This window comes from Suricata suricatta, chromosome 2, assembly GCF_006229205.1.
Source record: "Suricata suricatta isolate VVHF042 chromosome 2, meerkat_22Aug2017_6uvM2_HiC, whole genome shotgun sequence".
In the NCBI taxonomy this organism is placed as follows: domain Eukaryota; kingdom Metazoa; phylum Chordata; class Mammalia; order Carnivora; family Herpestidae; genus Suricata; species Suricata suricatta.
The window spans coordinates 133614574-133633974 of NC_043701.1; the positions used below are offsets into that span (position 1 = coordinate 133614574).

General features: G+C 56.4%; 2 protein-coding genes across 8 annotated transcripts in view; one reads left to right on the plus strand and one right to left on the minus strand.

Annotated features, from left to right (window-relative positions):
- Window positions 1–15060, plus strand: part of CDH23 (cadherin related 23) — a 413185-nt gene extending 398125 nt beyond the window's left edge. For 4 of the 5 annotated variants that reach the window (XM_029931856.1, XM_029931857.1, XM_029931858.1 and 1 more), the window contains 19 exons: window positions 449–618; window positions 838–975; window positions 1873–1992; window positions 3525–3702; window positions 3844–4055; window positions 6469–6660; window positions 6814–6927; window positions 7731–7860; window positions 7969–8220; window positions 8305–8466; window positions 9975–10231; window positions 10581–10678; window positions 11103–11223; window positions 11303–11382; window positions 11504–11544; window positions 11678–11753; window positions 12246–12375; window positions 12537–12659; window positions 13993–15060. In XM_029931856.1, coding sequence (XP_029787716.1) covers window positions 449–618; window positions 838–975; window positions 1873–1992; window positions 3525–3702; window positions 3844–4055; window positions 6469–6660; window positions 6814–6927; window positions 7731–7860; window positions 7969–8220; window positions 8305–8466; window positions 9975–10231; window positions 10581–10678; window positions 11103–11223; window positions 11303–11382; window positions 11504–11544; window positions 11678–11753; window positions 12246–12375; window positions 12537–12659; window positions 13993–14319 — 2921 coding nt within the window. In that variant the 3' untranslated portion in view covers window positions 14320–15060. Of the gene's footprint in view, window positions 1–448; window positions 619–837; window positions 976–1872; window positions 1993–3524; window positions 3703–3843; window positions 4056–6468; window positions 6661–6813; window positions 6928–7730; window positions 7861–7968; window positions 8221–8304; window positions 8467–9974; window positions 10232–10580; window positions 10679–11102; window positions 11224–11302; window positions 11383–11503; window positions 11545–11677; window positions 11754–12245; window positions 12376–12536; window positions 12660–13012; window positions 13118–13992 lie in introns of all 5 variants that reach the window. The other variant, XM_029931861.1, reaches the window with a different exon arrangement.
- Window positions 15061–15238: 178 nt separating this feature from the next.
- The window catches only part of PSAP (prosaposin), a 33549-nt gene continuing 29386 nt past the window's right edge, over window positions 15239–19401 (minus strand). For all 3 annotated transcript variants that reach the window (XM_029931864.1, XM_029931863.1, XM_029931862.1), the window contains 6 exons: window positions 18865–18960; window positions 18400–18586; window positions 18160–18317; window positions 17763–17843; window positions 17437–17544; window positions 15239–16363 (listed from right to left, as the gene is read on the minus strand). In XM_029931864.1, coding sequence (XP_029787724.1) covers window positions 16328–16363; window positions 17437–17544; window positions 17763–17843; window positions 18160–18317; window positions 18400–18586; window positions 18865–18960 — 666 coding nt within the window. In that variant the 3' untranslated portion in view covers window positions 15239–16327. The remainder of the gene's footprint in view (window positions 16364–17436; window positions 17545–17762; window positions 17844–18159; window positions 18318–18399; window positions 18587–18864; window positions 18961–19401) is intronic.

Genomic DNA, 19401 nt, shown 5'->3' on the forward strand with positions numbered 1-19401 from the left:
TGGCCCACATTGCCGTCACTCACAGATGCCCAAACCGCAGGAAAGGACAGAATGCCTGGTCCCGGGAGTGGGGGGGGGAAGCCCCCTCTGAGGGCTGCTGGGAACCGGGGATCCTCTTCCACCAGCATCTCTACCAGCCAGACTTCCACTATTAGTATCACATAGGGAGTGAGAAAGCCAAAAGAGAAATCCCTCCATGGTGGTCCTGGGCTTGCTGGTCCTCCTCCCTTGACTTGTGAAAAGCTTGCTCTCCACTCCAGTAAGAGCAGCTGGACACCAGTTGCAGGTGGGCGTCTGGCCTGCCTGCCACTGCTGTGTTACTGGGCCACCCTCCTTCCTCAAGAGACCACATCTGCCCCTCAGGGCTCCAGATCCTTCTCTTTAAACTTTGGAGAGCTTCCGTGAGTGAGGAGTGGCAAAACTGGCAGCAAGTGCCTCTGTGTCTTAGGGAAAGTCATTGCCAACCGGACGGTGGACTATGAGGAAGTACACTGGCTCAACTTTACCGTGAGGGCCTCAGACAACGGGTCCCCGCCCCGGGCAGCTGAGATCCCTGTCTACCTGGAGATTGTGGACATCAATGACAACAACCCCATCTTTGACCAGCCCTCCTACCAGGTGGGCGGCCAGGCAACAACTGGGGCAGGACCTGTGCCCATTCCTTGGGGCCTTCGAGCGTTTTCTACCCTTACCCTGCCCACCTCTGAGCCCCAGGGGCACAACCACCATGAGCAGCTTGGTGTGCTAGGTTGTCTGCTGTGGTGGGCTTTTAGAGGAGGGGCATAGACTCTAGGACTGACCTTGGCCCACTCTCTCTCCCTACCTGCTGGGCTCCAGGAAGCCGTCTTTGAGGATGTGCCCATGGGCACGGTCATCCTGACGATCACTGCGACTGATGCCGACTCGGGCAACTTTGCCCTCATCGAGTACAGCCTTGGGGATGGAGAGGGCAAGTTCGCCATCAACCCCACTACGGTAAGCAGGCAAACTGGGCGGTGGGAAGGGCCCAGGGTCATGGGCTGAAAAGCCACCAAAAGGATCGTAGTCAACCCAGTTTCTGGGTCATGCAACCAGGACATCTGGGGCCTCAGCGGTTTTTTAACCAAGTCAGCAAGCCCTGCTACAGTCCCAGACACCCTGTTAGTGGCCTTTCTGTCCCTGTGGCCAAAGACGATTGGAATTCTGAGATGTGTCTCCACCAAACTAGAAAACTTGATGCAAGTCCATGTGGCTGCTTTTTGAACCTGTCAAAAGAGAGGTGTAGGAAGCTCTGCAGAAAGGGGGCACAGTATTAAGCCCCTGCTGTTTACAGGGCCCTGTATTCCGTGGTGGGGGAGGGATGTCTCAGACTTGGGGGAGCAGAAACTCAACAGAAAGGAGGGGTGAGGATTTCAAATGACTGTAAATTGGTTCAAAACTGCTCTTTCAACTCAGGAGAGGCCACTGGGACCTGGGTGCATTTGGTCAGGCAGGACCTTTCCCAGAGGCTGAGCTGGAACTGGACTTTCCCCGCTGCTGCCTCTCCCTGCCCACATCCCCCTGCACTCTGCCCTGTCAGCAGGGTTCTGTCCGTCCTGCTTGGTGTGAAAAGTCAGTCACGCTCCCGGCCCGGCACGAGGAAGAGTAACTCTTTACAGAGTCAGTACTCTGTGTACCTGGCCAGGGAGCGACATCCTTCCTGGGCTGACTATCCCATGTGCAGGCGGAGTGGGCACTGGGGATCAGGAGAGACACTGGAGTCCGAGCTCCATGGGGGCAGGGGCTGCCCCGTGCTGCATCTCCAGAGCCTAGGACAGTGTCTGGCGTAAGGTGTTTGCTCAATAAAGATCAGTTAGACTGAAGAAGGACTTGATTCCACCCTCCCCGTACTAGGGTGACATCTATGTGCTGTCCTCTCTGGACCGAGAGAAGAAGGACCACTATATTCTGACTGCCTTGGCCAAAGACAACCCTGGGGACATAGCCAGCAACCGCCGAGAAAATTCGGTGCAGGTAAGGGCCACCACCCTGGGCTTGGGACACTGAGGCCTGGAATTGTGGAGGCATCAAGCAAAGCCTTTCCTTTAGAGAATGCTGCAGTGTGGGAGCAGCGCCACCCGGTCCCCTCGGAGATGGTGGCAGGAGGAGACAGCAAGAGCTTAGCTGGCTGAGTCAAAATGGCTGTGACTTAGGGAGATGGGGACTCTTGAAGAGAAATCTCTTGTGCCAACACCTGCTAAGGCGGTTAAACACACCCAAGTGTAACTCCAAGAAAGCCTGGGGCTCCACACCTCGCACTGTCCATGGTGACCCATTGAAGGAAACAGTCTAGCAACCAAACATGACTGTAAAGCAATTATCTTTATTTATGTCTCTTAAAGAACACTAGCGGGGGTCCAATTCCCAGCCCCATTCCTATTGCAGTTCTAGCATCAACGCAGTCGCCCTGAGGCCAGCGGACCGCCTTCTAAGCTCTATTCCCACTTCTCTCCAGAGTCCCATGCTGTGAGGCTTTGCTTTCTCCTCCTTTCATCCCCCGTTTCTGCCTTCTCCAGTCCTGTCATTCCATAGTCAGTGCTTTCAAACCCCCCACAATAACCTAACCATCCCAGGCAAGCTCTCCTGAAGGGCGGGGGTGCGTGAGAAGCTGCGTGGGCAGAGACCGATTCTTGTGAGCAGGGGACGGGAGCTCTCACATGGACCCGGATCCTGTCCCTCTCACATAGGCTGTGTTGTGTCACATGTGCTGTGCTGGGAAAAGCACAGTATTTGTGGAGTCAGAAGACAAAGATCCCACTAGCTGAGCACACTGCATTGGGCATGTGACCTCTCTGAGCCCCAGCTGTCAAATCCGCAGGGGGTGGGAGGCAAGGGCAGCAGTGATGATGCTTCCTGCTCAAGGTGGTGGCGAGTCCGGGAGACAGGGTCCTGGCAAGTGCACTGTGCACAGAAAGGGTTTCTTGAAATCACTGCTGTGAAGGGTTCTGATGAGAATGTGGTCAGGCAGGGCCACGGGAGCTCCAGAGAAGAGGGGTGGGGAGGGCCTCCTGGCCCATGGTGTCCATAGGGCCATGGAGCCAGCAAAGGGAGTCAAGTCCCAAGCCAGACACACATCGCCAGTGAAAGTGAACTTCTGGGAGTGAAGGTATCGCAGTCCAGCATTAAGATCCAGAGATTCGAGTCAGGTGTAGAGTCAGGTGTGGGAAGCGGCAGAGGACAGAGCAGGAGGGGGGCGAGGAGGGCTCCCTGCTCCCGGGCCCAGACACAGATGATCCAGTAACCACAGCACACGTTGTAGAGTGTTTCCTTGGGCCAAGCACGGTGCACATGTCCCATCCTGCATGAGCCTCACTAGCCCCTGAGAGATAAGATACTACTGTCCCCAATGTACAGCTAAGGAAACTGAGACTCAGGGTTAAATACACTGAGGTCAGACTCCAACAGTGGGCACTGTCCACCCTGGTTTACTCCCGTGTGACTGGGTCACCTAAAGCCGCTCCCTTGTATGCTCCTGACCTTTGACTTCAACCTCCCTCCCACCCCAGGTGGTGATCCAGGTGCTAGACGTCAATGACTGCCGGCCACAGTTCTCCAAGCCCCTGTTCAGCACAAGCGTGTATGAGAATGAGCCGGCAGGCACCTCCGTCATCACCATGATGGCCACCGACCAGGATGAGGGCTCCAACGGGGAGCTGACCTACTCGCTTGAGGGTCCCGGCGTGGGTAAGTGGTCTGCTCCCCACCCATGATGCCTTGGGGGTGAGAGGGGCAGTCTTGCCTGCAGCCCCAGGCCAGGAGGAGGAGGAGGGATGGGAAGGACGTCTCAGCCCGATCCAGGCCCTGCTCTCTTGTCCCACCTGCCAGAGGCCTTCCATGTGGATATGGACTCAGGCCTGGTGACCACAAAGCGGCCACTGCAGTCCTACGAGAGGTTCAACCTGACCGTGGTGGCCACGGATGGTGGACAGCCCCCACTCTGGGGCGCCACCATGCTCCTGGTGGAGGTCATTGACGTCAACGATAATCGCCCTGTCTTTGTGCGCCCGCCCAACGGCACCGTCCTCCACATCAGAGAGGTACTGCCGTCCCCTGGTCCGCCCGCCCGCCTGCATCTCCCTTCCCATATCCCATATCCCCTTCTTCCTCCTGCAGTCGTGCCTGGGACACTGACGGGGCCCCTCGGTGAACATGGGGAGGCCAGGGTGGGAGGCAGACCTGCTCAGTGTCACACAGGGCAGTACTGGGCAGCGGGCAGGAGTATGCACTGACCTTTGCCAGCACAGGGGTACCAAGTCTGACTCTGCCACTACCAGCCAGTGACCTTGAGAAAGTGACTTTTCTGAGTATTTTTTTAGATGCTCCATCTCTTGCTCCTAGAAGTCTATCAGAAAAGCCAGTCTCCCCGGAAACCCACTTCCCCTGTATCTGTGTCTCAAAATAAACACATGTTCCTTCCGTCTGTCTGTTGTTCCTGCTGATACCAAGCTTAGGAATGGAGTACCAGCAGCAAAATCAGAAACAAGGGGAAGTGGCTGGGCTCCCAGCATTCCCCAACCCTTTCGTTCCTTGCTCTAAATTGCCTTGTAGGGGCGCCTGGGTGGTCAGACAGTTAGGCGTCCCACTCGGGACCTCCCCTCAGGCCATGATCTCACGGTTCGTGAGATCGAGCCCCACATCTAGCTCTGTGCTGACAATGCAGAACCTGCTTGGGATCCTCTCTCACTCTCGCTCTCTCTCCCCCTCCATCTCTCCCCCTCTTCTCTGCTCACACACACACTCTCTCTCAAAATAAATCAATCAACTTTTATTTTAAAAAAAACTGTTTAAATTGCCTTGTAAAGACAGAGTACTCACTCCGTCATCTCCCACCCTCCCCTCCTTCCTGCCAGCACCCAGCCCCGACCTACCCCCTGGTGGTATAATCGGGGTGTCTCCCGCTTACTCTCTGTTGCCCGACCTTCAGCATGCCTCCACCTCTCAGAATGTCAGCATCAAGTCCTTGTCGTCACACCATCTCCTCTTTGAGGCCCCGCAGGAGAAATCTGTCCCAGACTGAGCTCTAGGCAACGCTGTGCTCCTACCTCGTGAGGTGCTTTTTCCCTTGCCTACTGCAGTGGCGGAGTGGTCCTCTGCGCTGCCCGCCAGGGAGCTCAGTCAGCCGACACCAAATGACCCTGCAGGGACTTAGTGCACAAACCTGGCCCTCTACTGCTCAGTTTCCATCTTCCTGCCAATCATTTTCTTCTTTTTTTCCTTAGAAAAAAGATTTTATTTATTTTGAGAGAGAGAGAGAGAACACACACAAGCAGGAGAGGGGCAGGGAGAGAGGGAGAGAGAGAACCCAAGCAGGTTCTGTGTTGTCAGCACAGAGCCTGATGCAGGGCTCGATCCTATGAACCACAAGATCATGACGTAAGCCGAGATCAAGAGCCAGAGACAACCCACTGAGACACCCAGGTGCCCCCATTTTCTTTGCCCTGATTTTTTTTAACTTGTTCACTCTTATTTTATAATTTATACATTCTTATAAGTTATCTCAAATCTTTCTGTGGAATGAGGCACGGTATAAATTAATAATAGTCTGGTTCCTTTTCCACCACAAAGGCCCATGTGCTACATTTTTCCCTTCAAGACTCCGAATTTTGAAAGATTCAGGTCTCACCGAGAACCAGCATTTGTTAAGTCATTATCTATTTGTCATCCCGCTTTCTATTAATTAGATGTAACTGCCATTTGGAGTTTCCGATTGTCATGATCAGTGAGATAAATGGTGAAACCACGCTGAGCTGACAATTTTCCAACTAAAAGCCAAGAGTCTTGCCCTTTGCCTTGTGCCCTGTGCAGCTTATGACGGCTTAGTGTATGATGCCCATCAGAGTGTTTGATATCTCAGACTTAAGGGAATCAGGAGACGGAGGCCCAGAGCCTGGAAGTGGCATATTTCCAAGTCACATGGTGAATTAGAAAGAGACTGGAGCCCAGCATCATCTCCATCCACCATGTCAACTGCCATCCTGCGCCTCATTTTCGGGTACCCCACTGGGTAGAAGGTGTTGTCGGGGATACCCAGGGCTCCTGTGATTAGGGTAGCAGAGAGCAAGACAGAGCCAGCAACAGAGGGGTAACTGTGGCCTGAGCTCTCGGACTCCCCTCCTGCCTTCCAAACCTCAGCATGCAATGGGACCCGAGGTATGGGGGAAGGCCTCGGAAGGGCAATAACCCACAAAGACTTTAAGCCTGGTGGATGGAGACCAGGTGGGACTACCACCTGGTAGTGGAGTGGGGGTGGGGTGAAGGGATGTTCTGGCAGGTGCTCAGACTCCTGGAGAGTCCAGCTAAGCAGGCAGGCGTTTCCTAAGGATGCAGGGAGGTGGCAAAATGAGGACAAAGTGAGGACAAAGAACAAGAACTCCATCAGGGCCTGGGAGCTGGCCTTCTCTAAGATGCCCCAGGAGCCTGCCTGCTCTATGCCTCCACACCCCACCACAGGAGATCCCGCTGCGCTCCAATGTCTATGAGGTCTATGCCACAGACAAGGACGAGGGCCTCAACGGGGCCGTGCGCTACAGCTTCCTGAAGACGGCAGGCAACCGGGACTGGGAGTACTTCACCATCGACCCCATAAGCGGCCTCATCCAGACCGCTCAGCGCCTGGACCGCGAGAAACAGGCCGTGTACAGCGTAAGGGGGCAGGCCCCACTGCAAGGGGTGGGGCCAAAGGAGGGGCTTTCCTCTAGGCACAGGGCCACTACCTTCCCCCCTAGAATGCCCACCAGGGTGGTGACCTGGCCCCCAGGGAGTGCCTCCTCTGACTGTGTTCCTCTGCCCCCCCAGCTCATCCTGGTGGCCAGCGACTTAGGCCAGCCAGTGCCATACGAGACCATGCAGCCACTGCAAGTGGCCCTGGAGGACATCGATGACAATGAACCTCTCTTTGTGAGGCCCCCGGTGAGCTCGCCCATCCTCCCCACCCCCACACCCACACAGGGACACCCAGCTACAAGCACACATGCACACGCTCTCCTGTGTACACGGTACCATATACATGTGGTTACACTTGGAAACTGCACACACTTCCTACAAGTATTTATTGAGCAGCTACTATTTCAAGGTACTACCCAACAGCCAAAAGAGCAGACAAATGCACCTGACTCCTGGAACTGTAACTCTCCTAACTGCGCACACACAAGGGCACACAGGAAACCTGAAATTCAGCTCTGCTTCACCTATCTGGGCCAGTGTAGACTCATACGCTACAACTTGGTGGGGGTTTTTCTTGTGTGTACATGGGGGTGATGTTCCCTGGAGACAGTGAGTGCACATGCATGTGCGTTTAAGAGTGTGCCCCCTCAGGGCACCTGCGTGGCTCGGTTAAGCGTCCGACTTCTGCTCAGGTCCCGATCTTGCCGTCCCTGAGTTTGAGCCCCGTGTCAGGTTCTGTGCTGACAGCTCAGAGCCTGGAGCCTGCTTCAGATTCTGTGTCTCCCTTTCTCCCTCCCCGCCCCCTCTCAAAAACAGACAAATACTAAACACATTTTTTTTTAAAGAGCATGCCCCCTTGTTCAAACTTCCACTCAGGTGCTGGGATACTTCACAGAACCTGCCAGCCCAGGCCCAGCCCTTGCTCCCCAGATGATGGAGGTCCTGCTCACCCCAAAGGACTGGGCAATAAAGTCCCTCAGCACCCACAGAGGTACTGCCTAAGGCCCTCTGGCCTTGGCCCTCATGTGACACCCTCCTCCCCCCTGCAGAAGGGCAGCCCCCAGTACCAGTTGCTGACAGTGCCTGAGCACTCCCCACGTGGCACCCTCGTGGGCAACGTGACAGGCGCCGTGGACGCAGACGAGGGCCCCAACGCCATCGTGTACTACTTCATCGCAGGTGGGGCCTGCCGGGGCTAGTGCCCCAGCTACCCTGGGGCTGGAGATGACCCAAACGTGCCCCGCCCCAGCCCTGCCCCCTCACCCTGTGCCATGGTCCTGCCCTCAGCTGGCAACGAAAAGAAGAACTTCCATCTGCAGCCGGACGGGCGGCTGCTGGTGCTGCGGGACCTGGACCGGGAGCGCGAAGCCGTCTTCTCCTTCATCGTCAAGGCCTCCAGCAATCGCAGCTGGACCCCTCCCCGTGGGCCCTCCCCAGCCCTCGACTTGGTCACTGACCTCACCCTGCAGGAGGTGCGCGTCGTGCTAGAAGACATCAATGACCAGCCCCCGCGCTTCACCAAGGCTGAGTACACTGCAGGTGCAGGGGCCAGAGGCGGCCTGGGTCTGGGGTGCGGGGTGGCCCCCACCCTGCCACTGACACCCGCCTGCCCATCCTCTGCAGGAGTGGCCACCGATGCCAAGGTGGGCTCAGAGTTGATCCAGGTGCTGGCCCTGGACGCAGACATTGGCAACAACAGCCTCGTCTTCTACAGCATCCTGGCCATCCACTACTTCCGGGCCCTTGCCAATGACTCTGAGGACGTGGGCCAGGTCTTCACCATGGGTAGGAGCCTCCACCCAAGACCTCTGTCACTGCAAGGACTATAGTCCAGAGGACCTGGGGTCTGTGTGGGCACCACAGGGTACGATGGCCGTCAGCTGGCCATGGCAATCCTTCCATTCAGCCACCCATCCAGCCATCGTTCAGACAGTGCTCCGTTAATCCTTCCCTTCACCCACATATCTTTCTAGTCTCTTTCCATCTCTACATCTACCCACCCACTTTCTCCTTCTTCCATCTCTCCATCTTCTCATCCATTATTCATCCAATCCACCCATTCACCCACCCATGTGTCAGTCTACCCACCCATGCATCCGCCCACCCGTCTACCCATCTGTCCATCCATCCACCTTCCCATTCTCCTTTCCTTATTTCCACCTATCTCCCTATTTACGCACCTCCCCCTCCCCTGGGCCAGGCACTGTGCTAAGCACCAGGGAGCCAGAATTCAAAGAGCACGTACATACTGGAAAGCATTCCTGTTTACTTGTGCATCTGCCTGTGTGGAGGGCGGAGCCTCTTGAGTCAGGTTCTACAAGGCCTGGAGGGTATCCCGTTACCCAGCGCCTTCCCCACTCTTCTCACCTGCAGGGGTCAATGTAGACTCCTTGGCCTGGCTTTCAAGGCTCACCAGGTCTTTCTCCTAGTCCCTCTTCCTGGTTCCACACCTCCCACTATCTGTAAGGGCCCTACGCCACCAAGATGAGCCCCTCACCACTCCTTCATCCTGTTCTATCCTATACCATCCTCCACTGGCCTTCGCCCTTTGTCTTCACTTCCCAAAATACCATCTTTACCATCATCTCTGCCTTCAGATATGCTATGATCCCCCTAACCATCCTCTGAAGTCTAATTCTCAACCAGTCACACAACCAGACATCATCCCTTTGTCCTCTATCTCCTACTCTTAGTTCAGTAAATCAACACAGAGGGGCTAGGTACCTTCCTAAAGGTCACACAGCGAGAAAGTGGCAGATCTTGAACCCAGGTCTATGGGGCCTCTAAGAGGAAACTATTGTTACCACCCCTGGTCATGTCTCTAGCATGGATGTGGAATTCTTAAGTGTATGTGTGTGAGAGAGACAGACACCCAGGTGCTCACACGTCTCCCATGGTCCCCTACATGGGACAGTGAGTCCTAAACTTGCCACCCTTGGGATATTGCAGCCCACAGTTGTGTTTTAACTTGCAGTGTATACGTAAAACCTTAGAAATCTCTAGAAGTACCAGTTCTGGCAGCATTGGCTGGCAGAATTCTCCTAGGATAATAGTCGGCCGAGTGGAGGCCAGCACTGCTGTTTCTTCAGATGAATACTCACGCTCACTTGTCCCCCCCACCCCCGCCCACTCCTCTGTCAGCTTTCCTCTGCTGGGCCCTGCAGGGACTTGTGGGCTGAGATGCTGCCTCCCCTCAGTGTGTCCAAGCACCCCTGGCCCTTGCCCCTTGCCAGGAGATTGAGGGGCACCGGGTGGCCCCTAAGCGGCTCCCTGCCCATGGCCTCTTCCTGCAGGGAGTGTGGATGGCATCCTGCGTACCTTTGACCTCTTCATGGCCTACAGCCCTGGCTACTTTGTGGTAGACATTGTGGCCCGGGACCTGGTGGGCCACAATGACACGGCCATCATTGGCATCTACATCCTGAGGGACGACCAGCGCGTCAAGATTGTCATCAATGAGATCCCCGACCGTGTGCGTGGCTTTGAGGAGGAATTCATCCGCCTGCTCTCCAATATCACCGGTGCCATTGTCAACACTGACGATGTGCAGGTACCCCATGGAACCCACCCCAGGGTCTGGGGGCTGAGAGGGGAGAAGGACCAGGCCACAGGGATGGGACACTGCGGAGATCAGGGACATGAAAGGGAGTCTTTGTGCCCCGTCAGTCATTCCCTAGCTCCGTGGCTGTGGGAAAGTCCTTCCATGTCACCAGCCCTCAGTATCCTTACCTGTAAAATAGGGCTAATAACAGCACCTGGCCTGATGCAGTGAAGTGACTGACCGCAAGCACTTAGCAGCGACAGGTTTATTGGCAGGGTAGGCCGGGAGCGGCTCCCCGTCCCATCCCTTGTTCCCTCCCTTGTTCCCGCCACACCCCGTGATGCCTCTTCTCGCCTAGTTCCACGTGGACAAGAAGGGCCGGGTGAACTTCGCACAGACAGAGCTGCTCATCCATGTGGTGAACCGCGATACCAACCGCATCCTGGACGTGGACCGGTGGGTGGGGTCTGTGCTCAGGTGGTGGGTCCACCTGCCTGCCCGGAACTGGGCAGGAGACCCACCAAAGGATGCCAATAACCCTGTCAGGCCTGCTGTGTAGGGCTCTCTCACCCAGAGGTGGGCAGAGCTAGTAGAGAGGAGTTTTCGGGTATGAGCAGAGCTCCACCCCTCTGAGTCTTACTCTCCCCATCTGTAAAATGGGAGTTACACAGATGGTGAGGAAGCAAGCAGGATCCTGTATGAGGGGTGGTAAACCCTGTAAGATACAAAACTATTCTCGCTGAGTGGGATCTATCTTGTAAAGCCTGGTGGGGATGAGTCTGGGGGTCGGAGGCAGGAGCTCAGCAGAGCCTTCTGAGGGCCGAGTTCTCGAGGAATGGTAGTGCAGGGAGCTGAGCCCCCCTCCCCGCCCCTCGCTCAGGGTGATCCAGATGATTGACGAGAACAAGGAGCAGCTGCGGAACCTCTTCCGTAACTACAACGTCCTGGACGTGCAGCCCGCCATCTCTGCCCGGCTGCCCGATGACCTGTCCGCCCTGCAGGTACTCCTGGTGGCACCCCGCCCACCGTCCCTCTGCCCTGGGTGCTCTCGCCCACTCACACCTGACCCCACTCCCCCAGATGGCGATCATTGTCCTGGCCATTCTCCTCTTCCTGGCTGCCGTGCTGTTTGTCCTCATGAACTGGTACTACAGGACCGTGTAAGTGACCCTGCCCCGGCCCCGCCTCCACCCTGGACTAGGCTGGCAGCCCTGCTCCTGGACCTGAGACGCCAGCCCCACCCAGCCTCCTTCACCAGCCCCTCTCTCTGCTTCTCTCCAGACACAAGAGGAAGCTCAAAGCCATTGTGGCTGGCTCGGCAGGTGAGCAAGGGCTGCGACGGGAGATTGGGTGGGGGTTGAGGAGAAGAGGGCAAGAGGAGACTCTGGGGGCCCAGAGTGCTGACTCGGGCTCCCTGAGCCCCAGCAGGGTGCTTCCCTCCCCTCCATGTCCTAGCACTTCTCCCTACAGGGAATCGTGGTTTCATCGACATCATGGACATGCCCAACACCAACAAGTATTCCTTCGATGGGTGAGTGGGGCCCCTGAGCCCTCAGGGTCACTTTGGGGAGGCCTGCCTAGGACCCAGTTGCAGGGGATTGTCTGACACCCCTCCAGCTCTGAGGGTCTGACACCCCTCCAGCTCTGAGGGACCAGACCTGCTAAAATCTGGGGTGTGGGTGCCCCCTGGTGGCCAGCCAGCCATCCCCACACTCAAACTGTTGGCTGAGCTGGGATCAACACCCTAACTGGGCCCCCCGTTCCAGCAGACATAGATGTGGACCTCAGGTGCAAAGTGAGGCCTCTGTATCAAAGCTGATCGAGATCGACATGTCGTCCTGGTTCTTGAGGGACCGACATGAGGGATCTTAGCGTGGGAGTGTGCATCCAAGTGCTAGGGGCTAGGGGCCTACTTCTCATGGCCATGAACCTCCAGGCCCATGAAGGTACTACTGTTGGCCAGGGAAAAGAGCAGGGCTTAGTACTTAAGCTACAAGGGCCTCTGTCCTCACCCCACCTGCAGAGCCAACCCCGTGTGGCTGGATCCTTTCTGCCGGAACCTGGAGCTGGCTGCCCAGGCGGAGCATGAGGACGACCTGCCAGAGAGTCTGAGTGAGATCGCAGACCTATGGAACAGCCCCACCCGCACCCATGTGAGCCCTGGCCAGAGCAAGGGGCAGGGGGTGGACAGATGTGCGGGCCTGGGGGAGGGGGAGCAGGTCTTCACCACTGCCTTCCTTGGGGGAAGAAGGGGGCCTGTGTGTGCGCATGCACGCGGTCTGCCTCTGCTCCAGCTAATGTACCCTCTCCCCAGGGGACTTTTGGGCGTGAGCCAGCAGCAGTCAAGCCTGAGGACGACCGGTACCTGCGCGCAGCCATCCAAGAGTACGACAATATTGCCAAGCTGGGCCAGATCATTCGGGAGGGCCCCATCAAGGTGAGGCGCCCCATCCCCTCAGGGGCCTGCACCCACATGCCTGGCTGAGCTCAGACCAGCTCCTGGGATACAGGGATGGGGGCACATCCTGGGGAACAGCCTTTACCTCTAGGCTCAGAGGCCAGGCCATCCAGCTGATATGGAGCCCCTGCAGCCTGCCCTGCCCCAGAGCCCACGTGGGCTCTGGCTGGCCACTGTCACCAGGCTCTGCCCCCAGTCCTCTCCCCTCGGATCAGGTGCCTATGCACCCCAGACTACTAGCATCTTCACCTCCATCTGAGTCATGGGAGTGAGCGAGGGGTGTGGCAGGCAGGGGAGGGCCTTGGCGGGGGTTAACCCTCTCGCTCCCCCAGGGATCGCTGCTCAAGGTGGTCCTGGAGGATTACCTGCGGCTCAAAAAGCTCTTTGCACAGAGGATGGTGCAAAAAGCCTCCTCCTGCCATTCCTCCATCTCTGAGGTAGCCGGGCCAGCCCGGAGCTGTGTGCTGTGCCCCAGCCCTGGGGGTGCTCATTCCTTAACTCCTTCACCCTGCCCTCCCTCCCTCTTTCTCTCCAGCCACCCTCATCCTTCTCAGAATCTCTGGAGTTCAGCAGCCAGGGCCAAAGACAGCAATGGGTGGGGTCCAGGAAGTCAGACAGCAGCCCCAGGCCGGGTCTACTTTCTGGGCTCTGCAGTGGCCTTTCCTAGGGTGGGTGCTGAGGAGTGTTTCTCAGACTCAATCCCCAAGAAGATGCCTTTAAAAGGAGTGGCATCCTTATAGGAAACGGGCTGCAGGGACAAACAGACCTACGTAAATTTATTTGCCTGCAGCGACGTCAATACTTTAAACATTGACTTTATTCAAAAACCCAGATTTCCAGGTGGGCCAACAATTCCCAGATGGAATAGGCTAGAGATGAACAGTTCCATGCAGGACAGAAGTGCCACGTATTGAGTTGCCACTATACCCTGTCACCCCTCCAACTTCACCTGTGACACTCCCTCCATGTCTTGATGGAGGACAAACTATTGACCGATCCAGATACCAAAACTGCATCACAGGATCTTTATCAAAAAAAATACACAAAATTTGAGATTCTCATGGGAAGCGCACACTCCAAGAACACATACATCCCTAACACCCTAAGTCTGTGCTTCCCCTTTGTATGCAGTTTGAGAAACACTGCCACCAGCTGGACAGGCCAGCCTACTACTGCACGAGCCCAAAGTCCCTTGTTTGTAGTAGGAAGGAAACGGGCACAGCAGGTGGGACTTGGGCCATCCACCTGCCTGGCCCCTGGGCATGCCCTTGGGTGGGTCTCAGAGCCGTTGTGGGATCCTGGCCTCTTGCAGCTGATCCAGACTGACCTGGAGGAGGAGCCAGGGCAGCACAGCCCTGGCCAGGGCAGCCTGCGCTTCCGCCACAAGCCGCCGGCAGAGCTCAAGGGCCCCGACGGGATCCACATGGTGCACGGCAGCACAGGCACGTTGCTGGCCACTGACCTTAACAGCCTGCCCGAGGACGACCAGAAGGGCCTGGGTCGCTCACTGGAGACACTGACCACCTCGGAAGCCGGTGCCTTTGAGCGCAATGCTCGCACAGAGTCCGCCAAATCGACGCCCCTGCACAAGCTTCGGGACGTGATCCTGGAGAGTCCCCTGGAGATCACAGAGCTATGACCAGACGGGGGCGTCACTGGTGCGAGCGGCTCCTGTCCCGTCTCCCAGCACAGGCCCCTCCCCAGGCTGGCTCTGGGCGCACCACCGCGAGCTGGCCTGCAGGCAGCCCACACAGCTGCTCAGAGTCCACCTCTGCCAGACGCCCATTCAGCACCTGACCTCTATCAAAATTTGTTATTTTTTTAAGAAAACCAAACAAAAATGTTAAGCATCTAAGGACAAAGGTAAGGAGGGTCACTGGGGGCCCGGGAATCTGAAGACCAACTGAGCCCAGGCTGAGCTCTAAGAGGCCAAGCGGGCCCTTTCCCCCTCCCCTCTCCACATCCCTGTCCTTGCCCACCCCACCCCCACCCCGACTCTCAGCACCAGAAGAGGGGAGCCCAGAGGGGCATACCCTGCCTGGCCTCCCTGACTCCTGTTCAAGTCCTGATGCGTTTCTAGCACATGCCCGGCTGGACCTCCTGCAAGGGCCAGTGATTGATCCCCGCCTCCCCCCATGGACATGGTCCACATCCGAGAATTGCGTGCTCTACATCTCACTGGCTTCCCATCTGCCCGGCTCATAAAGAGAAATGACTGGTGTTCCCCTGGGTTCTGAATATAGAGTGTTTGTTTCTGTGTATTCCTTTTTTAAATTAAGTTATTCCCTCAACATTTTCCCCTTGATTTTGTTTAACTGGCACTCACTGAAAGTTTCTGGAATGGTTTGAATTTTAAATAAGAAAAGCAACTCACAAGGAACCGGCAATTCAATTCCTTCAGTTAGCTCTGGCTCCATAAACTACCCTCCTTGGGGTGGGCAGGGCAGAGGGTGAAGAGCGGAGCCGAACTGGGCCTCACATCCAGGGGTCCCTAGGACCCACTCACTCAAAAACCGAACTCCCCTGGCCGAGGTGGTACAGAAGCATTCAGGCTCAGGTCTGGTTCACAGAGTTTATTTATTATTAAATCACAGAAACTTTAGTGCAAAACAAACCAAAAAATCGTTAAGTCCACTTAATAGCAACTGCGTATCTCGCTGTCTCCTGGCAACTAGAAGTGGAAAAGAGAAGGCCGGGTAGGAGAGGAGGCCGCCGAGGCCCCTGGGCAGCAGGCCCAGCAGACCCTCTACCTGAAAGCCAAAGGCTTAGGAGCTTGTCATCCACATTGATTTGAAGGTTAGAAAGAACATCCTCGAAATGAGGGCTGGAGCGGAGGGGGCTTGGACGCCCAGGGCCCGCGGGCCCCGGGTGGCAGTACAGACACACAAAGCAAGGCTTCCACAGCCACGAGGACACAAAAGCAAGCAAGAGGCGGTCACCACTGTCCACGCTCACGCACAAAAGCAGGCCCACAGGACCTCCACACGGAGCTAAATGACATTCAGGCAGGTTTTCCCCTCCCACCCAAACCCACAGAACCCCAGACAAGGCCTCACCAGCAAAGACACAGGAAAGCTGAATCGAAGGTCGACGGGAGACAGCAAACCCAAGCCTCACCCAGGTCTCCTAGCAGCTGCTTCCTCAATCCTCCCAACAGTGAAAACTACGCAATTTTAAAAAGCCTAATTATTCTGAGCCTCTCATCTTTCATATAAAACTGCCTTTGTTTTGCTTCTTTGTATAGCAGCCAGTCGGCGCAGAAGAGGGGCGGTCCCCGCGTGGGGTAGGCGGAGGGCCCAGAACAAGGCCGCGGCCCGGAGGCTGGAGAGGAGGCTCGGGTCAGCACCCACAACCCCTGCCGCCTCCTCCAGGGAGCCGCAAAGGCAGGCTGAAAGAGCCCCAGTGCACAGGACATCCTCGGCGGTCAAGCAAGGGAGGGGACACTGAAGCGGCTACGCGTGGCAGAGGGCGAGGTGCCTCCTCTGCTGACGGCAATGCTACCATCGGGAGGCAGGAAAGGAGGGAGGGAAAGGAGGGAAGGAAAGGGGGTCCTAGTTTATAACAGAGTCATTAGATCTGTGTGTTCAATGCCCCAGACACACAGGTAGGAAAAGATGCTGCAGTTTCTCCCAGAAGGAACATCCCTTCTAGTTCCACACGTGACGTTTGCAATGCTCGACAGCCTAACAGGAGAGAGGAAACTGGGTTTAGTCTTCACGTGACAGATTGTACCCATGGCCCATTAGTGCATCAGACATGCAAAAATGGGACCTGTTTGTTATCTTGTCCTAAGTCGGCTAGACAGCACCTCATTGAAAACTGAGGAGCACGTACCCACTCCAGTGCTGGGGACCCCGAGGCAAGGCCCAGGGTCGCAGCTACAAGCACTCGCGTGTTTCACCCATGCACATAGGGCCCTGGTCCCCTCCATCTGCTTACATGTGCAGTCCTGGCGCTCAGGGGGCTGCACAGAGGACCCCAGGGCAGACCTCCTCACCCACCAGGGGGCACACCAGCTCAAGCCTGGCGGACAGTGGCCCCAAGGGCACATCCACCCAGATAGCAGCAAAAGCCTACTCCTCTATTGACTGTGCTATGGACCAGGCCTGGTGGAGCAAGGAAGTGGCCGTGTCTGGCATTGCCACACTGACACAACCCTACTAGCACAGTCATGCCCGGCTGGTCACAAGGAACCTGCTCGAGGAAGAAAAAGTTTCGCAAAGGAGCATTAAGTAACTGACTGGCCCACACACGTCCCCACCCAGGAAAGCAGTGTGGGGCACCGCCAGTGACTGCCCCATCAAGATGGCACCACAGCACTTCGCAACAAATGGGCAGCGCCAGCTCTCAGGGCCGTTGAAAACCAACATCGGGCCTTGGGTGAAGAGTCAGCCCAGGCTCAAGACTGACCCAAGGGACAGGACTTGTGCAACCTCAGGGGTGGCCTCACGTGAATGGGCTCCTGACCCTGTCACAGGAGAACTAAGGCAAGAACAGGCAAACAAGCCCAAAGCACTGAAGAACACCCCCATCCTTCTCACCAGCAAGAGCACAGCCTTCTTGCCTCTGCGGGGCCAAGACAGATAAGCCTAAGCGCTTCTCTGGGCCTCAGTTACCCGCCCCCCTCAACTCCCACCCACCAGACATGAAGGCAGGGTAGACCGCTGACTGCAGAGGGGCCCTACTGACACAGGGCTGTCGCAGGAGCTGCCCAGCTGGCAAGGCAGGCCCGCAGAGCACCTGCCCGGCTACTCACATTGCACTGGGTGGCTGCCTCCATGCTCTGGCACCAGTAGCTAGGGCCCCAGACACACTTCTCAGTTCCCAAAAGAGGCTTACGGCCTGCGGGGCAGGCTCCAATTTTCTGTATGGTGAAAAAAGGGCAAAAGGAGGAGGAAAGAATTAGATCTGCTCAACTGATCCTTTCCAAAACCAGATTATCTGCTTCTAGAAGCAACTAGAACTCTGACATAGCTTCCAAAGTCAGCGTGGCTGAGTGAAGTGCTGTGGGCCCACCCCTAGCCCAAGACTCGGCCAGAGTCTGAGGAGCCCTTCTGTACAGAGCCACCCAGAGGAGCTTACCAAGCACACGAAGGAAGGGTCCATCACCTCCACGAGGATTTCAATCAGCACGGGCTCATACTCAGTCACAAACTGATCACACTGTAGGGTAAACACAGATACAGACCCAGGTCTAGGGGTGTCCACGCAGAGTGGGGGGCACGAAAGGAGGGGCGCTATACATGTTCTTCCTAAAGAATTCCTGCCACTGCCAACCCAGGACCCTCTTCCCAGATGCCCCACGCGCCCACACTCAGCCTCACCTCACCTGCCCGTTATTTCCCCCCGTACCTCCCCCTGAACCAACAGACTGCCTCTAAGGAATGGCTAGCACTCCCTGAAAACCTCAGTCATGGGTACAATCAATGAGCCACCTCAGGCTCTGCCCTCTCCAAGCAGATTCTGACCCAGGGCATACCTGCTTCTGGTATGGGTCAGGCAGGAAGCTGCAGCCTTTCTCCAGGGCAGCCAGGATCTCCTGCTTCGTGCTGTTTTTCTCCAGGTTGTGGTCCAAATAGCTCACCAGCTTCTTGCATACCTCACAGAAGCCACCGTCCTTCGGCTGGATCATGCGAACTGCACACAGGAGCACAGGCTCAGTACCGGCCGGGCCGTTTCCCACCACAGGGCCGGCCAGCCACACCATCATCCCGCTCACCAGGCAACACGGGCAGCCCCTGGGTGGAGCAGAGATGGAGCATCTTGCACACCAGTTCGGGGGCCGCCTCCTGCAGGAGGATGGACAGGATGGACGTGCCGTAAGTGTCTACCACCTCTTGGCACTCTTCAGATAAGGATACAGGCAATTTTGAGCACACGCCCTCCAAAGTGTGAAGTATTTCTTCCTGAAACACAAAAGAGGATCATTATTAGATGAGATGCTGGACAGGCCTGGGAAAGATTCTCAAAATACTAACATGATCCAGGAAACCAGTCAGCAGCAAGGTGCAGTCTCCTCCCCAAAAAGACCAGACCCAGGACCCCAGCCCAGAGGGGCCCACTGGTGGGCAGCAGGTGTGCAGATTCCCGAGGCTGTGTCCAATGCCAGCGAGGGCCAAGTCCACCTCTTCTGCTGGTTCTGCCACTGGGGACGGGCACTCTAGCACTCTGGAAACACACGTACCTCAGTCCTGTTGTTGTCGATCAGCTTGGCCACCTCCTTCACCACGTACTCACAGACCTCGCACTTTACGCTAGCCTTCGCCTGGACCATGTCCTTCTGTTGAAAGGGCAAGAGAGCACTTTAATTCAGAGACCCTCGCCTCACCCCTGGGCCCTGCTGCTCTAAAGGGTAAGGAATACCCTGTGACCAGGGACAAGAGACTATCACCCATAAGGTGGCCTCTTCCCAGTCAGGAGTTCCCGTCCCTGATGGTTTTACATGGCAAGAGACCCATCCCTTTGCACAGTCCTCTACCGCCACCATATCCTGCCATGCACCCCCCACCCCCAAAACCCAGGAATTCGTACTTCAAGAGACAGAAGCAGTGAAACCATCCCCCAACCCCAAAGAGCTGTCCACATGATATATCAGGTCACAATCATTTCATCATTCCAGAGTCATTTTGGGAAGGTGGATGGGAGAGCAGGGGAGTGAGGACTCACTTCCTGTCTACCATTTAGAAGACAAAGCTTTAAACACATTTCAGGTCTGCTCCTG